General features: G+C 34.8%; 1 protein-coding gene across 1 annotated transcript in view; it reads right to left on the reverse strand.

Moving 5' to 3' along the window:
* Positions 1-769: 769 nt before the first annotated feature.
* The window catches only part of CFAP46 (cilia and flagella associated protein 46), a 73,339-nt gene continuing 57,915 nt past the window's right edge, over positions 770-16,193 (reverse strand). The window contains 10 exon segments of the mRNA XM_040564064.1: positions 770-798; positions 1,321-1,433; positions 3,262-3,364; positions 4,596-4,631; positions 4,730-4,790; positions 5,355-5,428; positions 7,243-7,407; positions 11,396-11,475; positions 12,180-12,277; positions 14,613-14,780. Coding sequence (XP_040419998.1) covers positions 770-798; positions 1,321-1,433; positions 3,262-3,364; positions 4,596-4,631; positions 4,730-4,790; positions 5,355-5,428; positions 7,243-7,407; positions 11,396-11,475; positions 12,180-12,277; positions 14,613-14,780 — 927 coding nt within the window.

Raw genomic sequence — 16,193 nt, forward strand, 5'->3', positions numbered from 1 at the left:
CTTGCTGCTGAACCACCTCTTTCTCAGGCTGGTCTCATATGCAATTTCAGCAAAGACGTCTTCTATTTCACCACGCAAATGACCAACAAGAACATTTAATAATACGGGGTCCAAGTTAGGACCCTCTCGAACCTCAGACACAGGTCATACTTAATAATGAAAGTATTTTAACATGAACATCAGGATTACAATAGATTTAAATTCAGTCTGCAAGACAGCAGTAATTTTATCAGCTAACAAGTTTTGTGGGTGATCAGAAAACAGAACGATCCTTTGAGGGCAACATGAATACATTTAAAGTTGGTTTATTCCCCATTAAAGGAAATAAGATGCTCTGGAGAATTCATCTAGACATATTTTAAGTGCAAGACCCAGGGTCAGGGTTATCAAAGTGTTCAGGAACTTCCCCAGAATTTCTAGTCCAATAAATATCTGACCTACATGCATCTAAATCTCATTTTTAAAAGGGACCAATATATATAGGAAGATACATTTTCTTGATTTCCAGCAATATTTACACATACACCTTTAAATCACTTTGAAAATCAAAGCTTTTTGAATCAGCTTCCTGGTACTTTTATAACTTCACAATCCAATGTGGATTGCAGTTCTCAATTTTATATCTCAACACAATATAGAAAGAAGCTAACACATTCATACACCTTAATAACTTCAGCAAAACTCCAAAGTTGAATTTCTTCTAGATGTGCAAGGGTAATAATAGGAGAAAGAAAGACTGAATCTCAAAAAATAGTTCTGAATTTACGTCTTATGCTATATCACCAAAAAGACTAATAGCTGTGAAGAAGCAGAGAAAAATTTACCTTCTCAGAGTGTACAAATGCTCCATTAGAAAAGAAAAATAATTCAGTATTAATCCAGTTTCTGCAGATAATTCTGCTTTGCCTGAGTGAAGACTGAGTAATTCTGAAATTGTACTACAAAGGTTGTTCTTAACAATAAAGAACACTTGTTTACCAAGTACTACATTCCATAGAGAGGCACTGGAGTTACTGGAAAAAAACATCAGATGATGATTCAACGTTTGGAACTTAATAAATGTGTTCTGATTTAGAATTCCAACATTTGGAAGTGGAGAAGGAATAAACCCATTTGTGAGGAATAACAAGAGATCTGTGCAACAGAATAAAATATACTTAGTGCAGAGTTTTTCCAGTCAAAACCCTGGATCTTGAAAAAAGGCTTTCATTACTTACGTCAATACATTGATAATACAGTAAGAAGTAAACACCATTTTGTGATCATTATGAAAAAAAGGTAGTGTAATTTAAAAAGTATTTTTCAGTTTGCTTATCTCACTTGGGATGTTCATAGCAACCAGTCTGTTGAGTAAAATATGAGACAAGAATCTCTCCATTCCATAGAATAGAAATGCACTGCAGTTTGTCAGCAGCTGCTCCCATTCAGCTTGACTGCAAAGAAAGGAATTTTTTTTTTTACTGTTTTACATGAACACTTTTAAGAAACTATCCATATCAAACACTTCAGTGTTGGTCCAGAAATATTTATTAGAAAAAACTGTGTGCAAAGCAAGGTGACAAACAAGAATTCTATGGAAAGTGTAATAAAATATATGGAATGTTAATAATTATTATTTTAATACAGATGTATATTTAATTTAGTAACACCTTGTAAACAAAAGGGCATAGCATATTTTTAGACAAATACCAGACTCTACAAAAAAAAAAACCAAAAACATCAGTGTATGCATGCATTGTACAGCTTTGAAATTCAAAGGGAGTTTTCAAGAAGGACTCAGGGGTTCTGATGGACAAAAAGCTCAACATGAACCAGCAGTGAGCACTTGCAGCCCAGAAGGCCAGCTGCATCCTGGGCTGCATCAACAGAGGAGTGGTCATCAGGGCAAGGGAGGGGATTGTCCCCCTCTGCTCTGCCCTCGTGAGGCCCCACCTGGAGCCCTGCGTCCAGCTCTGGGCCCCCAGCACCAGAAGGATGTGGGGCTGTTAGAGCGGGTCCAGAGGAGGGCCATAAAGAAGCTCAGAGGGCTGGAGCACCTCTCCTATGAAGAAAGGCTGAGAGAGCTGGGGCTCTTCATCCTGAAGAAAAGAAGGCTCCGTGGAGACCTTTTTTGCACTGCAGCTTTTCAAAACTTTAAAGGGGCTTGTAAAAAAGATGGAGAGCAACTTTGTGCTTGGGTAGATAATGATAGAACAAAGGGGAATGGTTTTAAACTAAAAGAAGGGAGCTTTAGATTAAATGTTGGGAGGAAATTCTTCACTCAGACGGTAGTGAGGCACTGGCACAGCCTGCCCAGAAAAGCTGTGGATGCACTGTCTCTGGAAGTGTTCAAAGCCAGGCTGGATGGGTCCCTGGGCAACCAGATCTACTGTGTGGCTTCCCTGCCCATGGCAGTGGGGTTGGAACCAGATGATCTTTAAGGTCCCTTCAACCCAAGCTGTTCTGTGATTCTATGATATATGCACCCAGCAGGATATAAATAAATTAGGTTTTGAAAAGAGGTTCAGTTAATCAGCCTGGCTAGCAGCAAAAACTATGCTGTCTGATAACTGCTAACAATCTTTGCAACTGTTATGAAGAAACACTAGAGTACCTGTACAGTGATTTTACCTAAGTAGAGAAGATTTTAAAGGACTGATTAGACTAGCAGTTATAAAGCAAGGTCCACGGTTCACCATGTTGCCTCACTTACAGGGGACCTGAATGGTTTGACACCTCAGGATCCCTTTTATGTCTCTACTTCTACAATCTTAAAATTCAAGTACTTCTACAAAGAACGAACTGAACGAACTTTATAAAAATAATACTAACTTCACCAACAGATGTTTGAAATTGTAAACTGAAAGACGTATCTTTACTACATTGTAGCTGAAACGTGTGCTGCAATCTTGCAGTTAACTCGTTATGCATGGAGATAATATAGCTTTTAATACTTGGTTTTAAAAAACAGTTATGAGCAAAGCCAGAAATCACACTTATGCTCACATATGCTCATAATAATCATTGAAGACTGCAACAGTAGACATTTTTTTCAAGATCGGATCATTTAATATACAGCAATCTCTGGCACTGTATTTTAGATCCTTAAAATATTCTGTCTGCAACTCTAAATATACATTTGAAACAAAGACAATGGTTAGCTCTGTGTTTACTAGTGCAGCGAAATGTAACCCTATTTTATGACTGAAGCCTCTGGGAATTATCACCGTTTTAAAAAAAGAAACATGGATAAAACATGAAAGCATACAGAATACTACAAACCTTGGAACATATACGTTGCCAATAACTCCTTCCCACTGTAGTGTAAGCAGGTCATGGTACTTTTCTAAGATTTCCTTCATTTTTTGGGAGGGACTTAAAGCTTCTGTAACAATAGAATGTCATAATTGTAAGGTTAAGATGCTACAAAGTATGTTGGGCAATCTTATTTTCAAACATTTAAAAATGACAATATATTATCTAGGATTTTTTTAGGCCATCATTAGATCTTAAGGTTTTTAAAAACCAAGTCCAGATTTTAAAAATGCGTCAGCTGCAATATTGAAAACACCAGCACTGCTCATGCAGTTCCATTTCAGAGGCTCAGAGAGGACTTAGATGGACAGAGAAAATAACTGAGTTTCTAGAGACCTGATTTTAGAAGGCAAGATTCCAAACCCATCTCTGCTCTCCAAGGACTTTGCATATTTAATGACAATTTATCTTGTCTGACTATATTTTCATAATACTGTAAAATGCAGATACACTCTTACAGCCAGATATTGAGTACATAGTAAACAGTATTTTATTTTTATCTGCTGTGAAGGAGAAACTGCAAACATATGGAAGTATATTCTACCATGCTAATTGTTCAGTAGCTTCTTTTGTTATTATTTTTCATTTATTAACTATCTCAATTAAAAACCTCCATTAAATCAACTTTTGGCATTTGATATATGTGTTTGTTAACAAATGTGAATCAATTAAACTATTACACATACTGGGAGAAAAAATGAGGTAAAATTGTGTTACTAAAGTATTTGTGTCAGACTGAATTGATATAGTAAATGCCTACTGCCTTGGTAAGCAGACTCCAAAAGAAAACAGCAACCCTTTCAAATATCCTTACACGAGTGTCTGTAACTATTATAGTACCCTTCACCTTTCAAAGGACTATAAGACGACATGCAAAAGTTTTGTGTGTTACACATGCTTTATATGTAGTCATTAGCTTGAGAATCAGTATATAGGTATGGTGAGTTCCATTGTTCCCGTCCCGGTCCATTCCCATTCAGTACTGTCATTCATGTATTTCATACAAATTTCTAGTATAACAAAGAAGATTATACAATGCATCATTTCAATTAACCTATATCCTTCCCTGCACTACTGATGTTGTATCTTAATGGCATATATCTATAAAACTAAAAAAACTAATTTCTTTCTGGAACTTGAAACAGGTTATATTTTTTCACTGAGGCACCATAGGTGATAAGCAGTACTTTTCTGATGAAAATCTAAGCCAACACCTCAATGGTAAGACTTCATTTTCTGTTACAAAATTTTCTAAATTGCATGGGTAGGTTGTGGAGGCAATATTATTTAATAGATATTACCTGCCTCTCTTCCTTCATTATAGGGGTCCACAATATCTGATAGGCAGTGAAGTGTAAACAATGCAATATAAACCAGAAAAAAAAAAAAGTTTATCTGAACTGATTCACATAGGTAATCATTTGGGAAAGGATACATTTAAAATTACAAGTATCAACAGGCATGCAATTAGAGGGTAAAACACGATGCACTGGCGCCTATAATTAAAAAGAATATATACATTATTACGTGCAGAAGCCTTAATCAAACATTATTATTGTATCTGCAGTGTTAAACAACTAACAAAAAGATGTCCTAAAGTTTTGAAAGTAGGCTTAAAAGCAGCACAATACCCAAGTGTCAATGTAAATCAAAAGCATAAGCTATCCTGCATTATACAGAATGCATATATATATACGCATTACATATATTTACACATGTGAACATATATAGTTATATATGCATATAAAATATAAAACAGCATATAAAATATACCATATTGTTGGGGGAGGTAGTTTAGTATTTTGAGACAGCTCCCTTTGTGAGTTGTTAATTATGTCACGATTATGCAGAGGATATGCTTTTTCAAAGAAACAACTCATTATTGTAAAATCAACAAGAAGCAAGATTCTTATGCTATTACGTAATATTTATTCCCACTTCAGACTTCTAGAGTATATAAAGAGCTTCTATGTAAGCAACTTGTAGTCCTTTAACAATATTTTTACACAACAAGAAGAGCTACCCATATTGATTTTATTTTAAAAATTTGGAAAGTTCACCATTTTGACATTCTTTTTCTGTTGGGCTTTTGGTTTTGGTTCTTTAGACCTTTGAACATCTTTAACTTCACTCTCTGTGGAATTGAAAAGAAGAGACTTTTTTTTAAGACATGAGCAGTTTCAGAAAATACAGCTTTCTTGAAGGATTGCTTATATTCATTAGGATGTAATAATAACAACAGATTAGAAAAATACAACTTAATTTCACATTGCAGCAAGGCAAGGACATTCCCCAAACCCTCTTGCCTAAAAATAGTAGCTTGAAAGTGTAAAACAACCAACACACACAATCTCTTAGATGTGCAAATGCTTCACTACATTACGCGTTTAGGAGAAAAGTGTTGAATAGTAACTACTGGAGCACTTTTTAAGCCTATTGCCGTATCTATTCAACATTGATGCTACTGGAATAACTGAAGGTTCTGTGAAATACACAGAAATCAAAAGAGTAAAGGAAGTTTTATATTTGAATCTGATTTTTTACTTCAAGAGGCTTCAAAAACGCAATGGGAACTGTGTTATATTTCTCACTGCACAAATGACTATAACCCAAAGTGTAAGTCTCAGACAGTTATCACTGGAATGCACTGCAAATTAGGGGAAGTTTGCAATATGCATTTGAGCGCATTTGCCCATTGATTGTCTTTTCATTCCGTGGCTACTTTCATAATAGCATAGGTAGCTTTTCAACTATGCTTCCTGTCATTAATTAACTTCTAAAATTATGCAACTATATGAATTTTCACTTTAAAAGGGGGAAAAACAGAAATTAAAAAAAAAAGTTCTGAAAGTCCTATTTATAACAGATATGTAAGAGTATATGAATGTGTAGACTAAAAATATTCTGATCTCAGATTGTTCATACTTCTTTCCCTGCAGAAATAGCCAAACAGATGACAGTTACACTAAAGTTGCTAAATATTGTAGATAAGAACGCAATACAAGAACCTGTATGGAACAGAAGACTGCCATGGTACACAGTGAGACTTTTCTAAATTTAACCTATTTATTGGCTTCGGCCCACTAACTTTTAAGTGAGTTAAAATGTGTTTTTATCTATGTCTGAGCAAAATGTGGCTTCAAATTTTTATAGGTTCATTAATAGGAGGTATCTTTGATCTATAAGAAAAACTGCTTAGCAGTTTTTCTCAGCAGTTTTTCCTCAGCAGAAAAATGCTATGCACCTGCATTTCTTACCGATTTTTAGAATAAATTAAAAAAAAAAAAAAGCGATAAGATGTCATAAGGACAAGGTTATAAAACCAATTCAAAATCTACCCAACCATCTCACTTAACAAACTCATTTAATTGAAGAGTTTATACAGGGTACAAGTGTCTGTGGTAGTGGTAAAAGTATCTACAGCCTGTGAAGTCTGACTTTGCTCATGTGTAGAGCAAGAATCACTTAACTGACCTGAGTACTTAACGTAACCTTAGCTATACAGAGAGGAAGTAGCTCAATAAATCAATATTCTAAGCAGTCTTACATTAATGTTAAAAGAAAACTAACAGAATTCTAAATTATTTGATTTTTTTCAATGCAGATGAAAATAGTTGTAAAGTTTGATGAAAAATCAAAAAAAGGTATAGATGAAAACAGTTGTAGTTTAAGACCATATGTGTTCAGTTGAAACAAGTCATTTTAGAATCTACTTTTTTACATATTCTTTAATATCTAGAGGTTATTTTGGATTAGCTAACATTTCAACTATAATCAGCCTGTATATTTCTAAATGTCTATTATACTAGCTATTGCATCGAAAATAATGGAAACCTACTATATATGACAGACTTCCAGTAAAATACATGACACCATGCATATTTACATTTTAACTATCTTCCTTCCTACATCAACATACAAACACAAAAAATGTTTATCTAATAGTACCTGATTCATCCACTTGTAGTCGATTGTAGAGAATCTGGAGAGAAAAATCTCTGGATACAGAACATATTCCTTCCTCCTGAAAGACACTCAGAGTTTCCAAAGGCAATTCCATAAATAATTTATCTGCTAGTAATACCACACACAATCCTAACTCCATAGGTGTTCCTGAATAAATGTGACAAACCACAATTAAGATTTTACATTTCTCAGTACGTATATAAATAACTGAAGTTAGTTGTAAAAACTAGGTTTCCTCTGTTGTCTGACAATTGAACTTTATTTTACTGTGAAAAGCATTATTCAAAAATATGTTTTAATACAGTTAATTCCTAAGATGTTGTTACACTTCTAAGCATATGCATTTGAGAGTACTAATTAATCAGAGGGAAAAAATATTCCTGTATTAATAATCAAAACAATCCAAAACAAAATCTGGGCAAATGCTATGCATTTAAGAAAATCATTTGGAAATGAAAACTTGTACTAAAAATGTTTGGCTAAAGAGTACAGACTTGTAAAAGAGCACTTTTCCAATAATAACCACATATTTCTGGAGGAAACCTTTTGTTTCTGTTATTTGGGAAAAACAAAATGTATCATTTTATCAACATTTTCCTGTTTTGTAACAGAGAAGTAACAAAGACAAACAAAAAGACAGCTGCTGGATTACAGAAAGAAACTCCTGCAAATTTCTAAAAGCAAATGCATTTTTTCTAGTAACTTTTAGCTGAGACATTTGATTGCTCTTCTCCATAAAGAAAAAAAAAATCGATCCCCAAAGCAAGCCATGGACTTGGATTGTCTTCTCTCAGAACATGTTTAGGGACATACTCCCACATTAAGTTTGTTGCATCAAAGCAAACAAACTGTGAGAGTCCACAAAGTAAAAAGCAGAAAGCAGGAAAAGACAAAACTAGACCAACAGACTTATGTTCTCTTTTGGTATTTCTCCTCAAAAGACTGGCTTGTAATAAATACATTTACCTGTCTGAAGCCTGTATCGCACAGAAGACTTTTAATACATGCAGAAGGATAGGCCCAGTGTACAAATAATCTTTGGAAGTATACTGAAATATTTGACTTGGTATAGAAAATAGGCAACACTGTTAAAGTGCACATATATTATACTCCAGAGAGCACATACCCTGCATTCTAGTGTGTTTGGTGTCCTTATCTCTCACTTTTATTTTTCCTGATTCAGCTGCTGAAGCCGATGTGCTGTGTTCTCTGTGAAGAAAAATTACATTGAAAATATTTTCAGTATTAACACTCATGCAAGTAAAGGTTTTCATGGGATACACAGAGATATTTCAATCTCAATGAAATTTTACACAAAGTACTCCTTTGGAAATTCCACCCTTAATTAGTTAAATTATAATGTTTCATTCTGAACTGTATAACTTAAGCTGGAGGACAGTGCTGGTTAGGCATAGGTGTTAGTCTTCCATGTGGTTCTATCCTCTTTGTCTTGCATATACTGCATATATTTATACTATACCTTTAAAGATGCAGAAGTCCATTCAATGGAGTCTAATCTTGCTTTTCATCTACAACCTTTCCTGTATTTGTACAAGCTGAGACCATTCTATTTTCACAAATGATGATAAAAACAACTCTAAATGTCTTACCTAATGTTAGGAAAATCAAACTGTGATAGCAGTGGTTTCAGATATTCTTCCATAACTTCTAATATTTCAGAGAAATCTGTTATCAAACTGTGTCCATTCTTGTCTATTTTCTCTGTTGGAGTCTATCACGCACATTGCAACAAAAAACAAAATACATACAAAATTCTATTTAACAAGGATGGTGGGTGTAATATGGTAAATCAGAGGCTAAATCAGATCATTTGTAACATTATAAAGTGGAAAATATAAATAGAGCAAATCAGTTTCAAAACTACTTCACAACATCGTTGCCATCACCATTTTGCAAAATATTCTAACATAAGAATCAGTATAAAATGTCAATATTTATTATCAAAGCAATTAATATATTTCTGAAATTTAAATGGGGAGCAGGAAGGGAGGAGAAGTCCAGAAAAAAAAAAAAGGAATAAAAAATGGAAAGAAATTGTGAAAGGACAGCTTTGAGAAGTAAACAGAAGAAGATGAGTGTTGAAAAAGCAAATTATCTTATATGGAGATCAGTGGAACCAATTGAGGAAAAAAATAAACAAACAAAATGAAGAAAACAGATAAGGAGAGAATAGAGATGACACTATAAAACCGAATCTTCTAAAAGCCAATATAGATGGATACAAAAAAAAATAAATGGACAAATGAGCTCAACTAAATGTCAAAGAGTTTTAGTACTAATGGATGGACTTTCTATCCAAAGCCCTGTTTGCATGGCTTTGTGCAGGTTGTATGCATGATTAATGAAAGTTTTAAGGTACATGTGTTTTAAAAATCTTAGCCACTTTTTTTCTGTCTGTTCTACCTGACATTATCACCTCTATACTGATGGAACTACATCAATCTTTACATAACTTGCCATTACAACAAAGGCTGGCCATGGACAAGAGAAAAAGTGATCAGCACTTTAACCATCAGGAATAATCAGTATTTTAGCTGAAAGATGGTAACACAATGAATAAAACAGAATTATATTTCAAGAACCAGATGTGTCAGAGTTGTGTGATTAAAAGAAGAAAACAAATGCAGAAAATTCAGTATGATCTACACTTTTCATATCATCTACATTTTTATCATATTTCAAGTTTTTCGTATCAATGATTAAAAAAAGGTCTTTACAAGTTTTTGTTAATACATAACATTTAACCAGGCATTATAGAATGTAGCGGAGACAAAATTAAAGTAAATGAGAATGGTAGTTTATAGACTTACAGAGTGCAGAAAACCTGTAGAAAAGCATAGGCGTTTCCAGTGTACCTATATGCTATACAATAACTATTCTCTGACTGAAAAAATATTTCCTTACAGAACTAAGAATTCTTACAGTAACAGAACTAAATCCTCTTACAGTAACAGAAAACTTTTTTCATCTAGAACTTAATGTTCAGAGCCACAGCTGTGAACTTGGAATTCCATTGAGATGTGTACTTGAAGAAAAATTTTGTGACTAACATACTTGGATCAACTGCATCCAAACAGCCGAAGTGCCAAAGGACAGTGTGCCCTGGAAAGGAACTTTTCTGTAAAAAACAGTAATTTTCTGGAAATCAGTAATAATTCTCTGGTTAAGACTGATTTATTTTGAATAAAGGGTTGAGATCTATAATCCCATTTTTGGTGGGGACATCTGGGGCCAATGTACACAGCAATGTAAATCTTAGACACACAGCATCTTTTCAAGTACATTGATCTCAGTTGTATCAACTTTCTATCATGATAAACTACAGAACATCTCAAAGTTGTTGAATGACATTGAAACAGTAACAGAACAATATAGTAACATTAAATTTTGATGCAGAATACACAAAACATTTAGTAGTTGTGAAGATTAGGGATGTTACACTTGTAATAAATGGAAAATTCTACATAAAGAGTGGTTATGATAGTTTTTTAGTACATGGTTTCCCGTCTCGTTTGAATATAAGGTAATCAAATATATTACCGTATCAGTTTTAGTGATGCACTCTTGCAGGCTTTGAATGACAGTTTCTTTAAGGTGACTCTTCATATTTTGTTGCTTGTAAAGATACACTTTTTCCAACAAAGTACAAAATGTATTGGGATTCACAGGAAATCGAGAAACTTTAGCTTGCACTATTAGAAGGAGAATAACACCATCATGAGACACGTTCTTTTTGAGACATCATATTTATACTTGAAGAAATTACTGTAGAGAGACCATCAGTATCTAAAACAATATATTCTGTCATTCTTTGAAAAACTGTTTACATATATTTTGCATAAGATCTGTACAGATATGTACCATGAAAAAAAAAATATCTCCTGACATGTATTTAACAGCAACTTTAGCCTTAAAATATGTACTAAAATTCTGTAAATTCTGACTGGAAACACTGTATCTGATAATGAAACATGCATTTAGGTATTTACTTTCCTCAGGTATTAATGAACTACCATTATTTAAACAATTATTTAAAAATTTCATTGAAGGAAACAGTGAAACATATGAGCAATTAGGGTAATGATTTTTATCTCTAACTGTAAGAGGCACTTACCCATTGGCTGAGTGGACTTTCCTTTCTGCTGCGCAGTACTCACTTTTGGTTTCTCAATCAATGAGCTGTACAAGTTTGATCTATAGAAAGCAGAAAACTGCTGAGTAGATTATTTGACTCTTCGGGCTTATTGATGTGAATGAGTTTTGATACATGAGTAATTATTACCCTACAATTTAATGTGCTAATACTCTCATGATGCATTAATTACCCCCACCCTGGGGTGCAAAAACCTGCAAAATCCAATTGGAACAAACTGAGAGCTTTAAGAAAACATCTTTCATTGCTATATATCCAGTAAGGGAGATTTTTATTTGTTCCATGACAGTTGTTTAAGACTTTTCACAGTTGGTGAAGCTGTACATAACCAGTTGCTACAGCTGTTTATGAGTAGTCACTCGTGAGGCTGCAATACTCAGACTACGTGAGGTTTTATAAAGCTAAATGGGACTCCTCCTGACATTTTCAGGAGCATAACCAGTGAGAGATGAAAAATATAAACAGGATTTAGGAGAATAACAAGAATGGTCTAAAACCTTTCAAATAAGCTCTACAGATTAAACATATAACTAAGGAAATAAAAAGCCCAGAAATAGTTAAAAGTACAGGTTTGAGCTGCAGGTGGTTTTATTTGTTTATTAATTTGCACACTAACCTAAAATTCACATCCAGCAAAATTAGAAGTAAAAGACTCTAAGCAAACAAAATAGTGCTTATTCACAGGTATAGAAAGATGACATTTGTAACAAACAGAATAACAAATGAAAATGATGACATTTTATACCTGTCTTCTGAATGCTGGAGAATAATTATATAGAAATTAGATGGCAATTCATTCACTATATTAAAATGTTCTACAGGAATACAGAGATTTCTCCATGCCTGCATAATAATTCAAAAATAAAATTATTTTAATACATTTTATTAACAACAATTTCAGTTCTTCCATGAGAAAATCAATAATTCTAGTAAATAAGGTTTTAATAATTTAACAGGACTAGAGGCAACGGACACATGCTGAAACATAGGAGGCTCCATCCAGACATACGGAAACATTTTTTCATTGTGGGGTGACAGAGCACTGGCACAGGTTGTCCAGAGAGGCTGTGGAGTCTCCCTCCTCAGACATACTCAAAAGCCACCTGGACATGATCCTGGGTAACCTGCTCTGAGTAGCCCTGCTTGAGCAGGGCAGGTTGGATCAGATGACTTTCACGGGTCTCTTCCAACCTCAACCTTTCTGTGATTCTGTGATTTTTTTGCAGTGCGGAACTTATAAATAATATTTAAAACAAATTTGAATTACTGTAACTTAGTCCACTTTTCATAGCAACATGACTTTTTTGGCCACTGCACTATATGTGAAGTTAAAATGTTATTAAATCCTAGCAGAATATTATCAAAGGCAGGTAGCAGAATAATTCAATGTAACACACACTTGTAAAAGTGTTTCACAATTTTGTTAAAAACAGACACTTCACCAAAAGGAACTATATAAAATATTGCAATTAGTGCTAACGAATATGGAACTGTTTTCAGAGAACACAGGGAAGAAAACCCAAGTTTCTCAACAGTCAGTCACCAGATGAAATAGTTGTCCTAATACAGAAAGCACCATAAATGTCTTTGACTCCGTTACATTTAAGCATGTGCATGTATGTGTTCTTCAGATTGAAGTCTTATGTGCTTATGCACACCACCTTCAGCCCACTCTGAGTATATATATGTACATTATCAACTGGTACAATTGAGAGCAGAATTATACATTATACACTTTTCAACGATTTTTACTTCAGAGTACCTGTGGACTGGTCTCCTGGACTGATTGGCCATTTGTGGCTTATATGCGTCAGGGAATCCAGTTAATTTTTTGTCTGAGAGGAATCCAGCTTATACGCTCATTGTTCCATGATAAAAAATCAAAACACAGTAAACAGGGACAACTAGGAGATACACTTTGAAAGTATCACTCCTGATCTGAAGTAAAAATCACAGCTAAATTTTAAAAAACACTAATGTACTTTCAAGGAGAACTACTTTAGCGACCACTTTGGTTTCCTGCATTTCGTGCTTTCTGGAATCATGCAATTCAACAATGAAGCCATAAGCATATTTCTTAATCACCACGTTTCTTTCCTGAGCTACCACAGCAGGTACAGACACAGTGGGTGTTGATGAACCTTTTCAGCTGGGTTATCTCCTACCCATCAGATGATTACAGCAACCCCAAAGGTGTCTTCAGAACAAAATATTGTCCTATCCCTTGTGCTAAATAATACGGCACATAGAGAGAAGACCCAAAATAATGGCCTACAAATACTTATTTTGTTTATTCTGTACTGTACCTCTGCTTGCCACCTTTTTTAAATGTTTAATTCCTGCCAGTTACAGTTAAACCTTTGCATCTAACTTTCTGGCAGTTTTAAATTTCATTTAATTTTTATTCTTTTCTAACTTAGGGTCTTCAAATCTTAGTTTTGGTATCCACTTTTAGATGTCAGATGTTTGAAGAACACACATTTCTCAGCTGGCTTAGAACAAATGACAGATTACTTCTGTCCCAGAAAAGTTTATCTATCATTTGCTCCAGAACTATGAATTACATGAAATATTTTTTAACTGGTTGTTTTTTTTTAAATATCATAGTTTAGATGATGTCTAGAGACTAACCAACAGAGTTTAATAAAAAGATCAATTATATATGTACGTATATATATGTAAATGAACCTTGTCAAAGGGTGGCACTTGTGTGGGGACCTAAGTATCTCAAACAGCATGACTGGTTGCTGTCTAGATGGTGACTAGAGTCTCTGCTGCCAGGGTCCTTTACAACAGCATCTTCAGCTGGATTGGATGAGACTCACATGGAACTAAGGATTTAAGTGTACTGAATTCAGAGAGCACAGACCTGACAACCAGATACACCAAACTGTAACTACAGGACGAATTTGGATTTCATCTTTGTATCTCAATTCTAATTTAAATTACATAGCTCATGCCACACAGATAACCTAGCATAAACAAAACCACAGGACAATACGGATCATACTAACAAATCGTGAGTTTCAGTCATGACCAAGTCAACCCATACCTGAAATTAAGAAAATAAAAATGTTCAGAGTTCAAAGGAAACATATATGTATGTATATGTCTATATGTGTGTGTTTGTGTAACATACATATAAACACCTCATAAGTAACGCATCTCAAAAAGTTACCATTGAAGTAGCAGTCAGTTGCTGTTCCACATTTTTCAGAAGATCACTTGTGTTTCTGTTTTGTTTCAACTGATTTTGAAGATGCAGTAATGCTGCCAGCCGAGAGCTGCTGGTGTCAGAATTAGCTGTTAGAAGGATATGTTTCATCATCATAGATGCTGAACAGCTCTGTAAAACGTTTAGAGCTGCTTAGTTTCTCTCCCCAAAATCATATAAATACATATATATATTCTATGTTCATTATAACATGTATATATATGTACGTTAAAGAAATAGTCTCTCACTTAAAAAGAAATGAGTTAGCAAAAGCATGTCTCCTATTTGTGTTTACAATCTAATGTAAACACTCTGCCAATAATTTAGGAAGATTTCTTAAGATTAACAGCGAGAATTCACTTTGTCTACATCTACCATTTATGTTCGTGCATTTAGTCATCTAAAGTCTAAATGGAAAGGTTAAGTGCTTGTGTTCTGAATTCAGCTTTTCAAGCAAGCTGCGTCTTTTCTGTTTCTATGTTTCTCCAAAGACAATACTGGCCTTACTACTGCATTACCCACCACATCACATATTTTAACACCCTTCCCACAGAGAACATTTTAAAGGGTAAGACGTTATATCCTTTTCTTTTCAACAAACATAAAAAGCCTCTCCTTTGAACCAATACCTTCCCCAGTAAAAGACATGGCTACTCATGGTTTTGGTGCCTTCTTATGCCTTCTACTTTGCCTGTTCACAAATAGTTTGCTGTCAAGCAAACCATAAAAAATGCGGTGTGCAGGAGTACAGGAATAAAGGACTGAAGCATGAAATCCTGTATTAGCATTGGTGCAGCCTCACCTCAAGTATTGTGTACAGCTGTGGCCTCCATACTATATAAAAGATATTAAGATACTTGAATGCATCTAGAGGAGGACAACAAAGCTGGTAAAAGGGCTGGAGGGCATGTCCTGTGAGGAGAGACTGCGGGTCCTTGGGTTGTCTAGTTTGGAGAAAAGAAGGCCAAGAGGTGACCTCATTCCTGAGGCAGGGAAATGGAGAGGGAGGTGCTAGTCTCTTCTCCCTGGTAACCAATGACAGCACACACAGAAAAGCATGAAGCTGTGCCATGGGAGGTTCAAACTGTACATTCAGGAAAAAACTGCTTTACTGTCAGGGTGGTCAAACACTGGAAGGGGCTTCCTAGCCTGTTGAGGTGGCTGAAGCACCATGCCTGTCAACATTCAAGAGGCATTTGGATAATACCCGTAATAAAATGCTTTTGGTTAGCCCTGAAGTGGTCAGGCAGTTAGATCTGATGATCTTTGTAGGTGCCTTCCAACTAAACTTTTATATTCTATAACCTATATTCTAGCTGTGCTGTTTTCTGATTTATTGAAAGACCTACTCAGTGCATTCCACTCACTGATGGAGCTATTTGCAAATCTAACTGTTGACACAGCGACATATGCTTAACGTCTGCAGTAATTTCCTGTGGTTGCCTTGATGTGGGAGGAAGAAAATTAGTATAAGGTGCATTTCTCTATTTCTGCAGTGGAGATGATGGTGTAGGAAGTATGTATTATTTGTTCCTGATGTAGGGA

The sequence above is a fragment of the Cygnus olor genome, chromosome 7, assembly GCF_009769625.2.
Source record: "Cygnus olor isolate bCygOlo1 chromosome 7, bCygOlo1.pri.v2, whole genome shotgun sequence".
Classification (NCBI taxonomy): Eukaryota; Metazoa; Chordata; class Aves; order Anseriformes; family Anatidae; genus Cygnus; species Cygnus olor.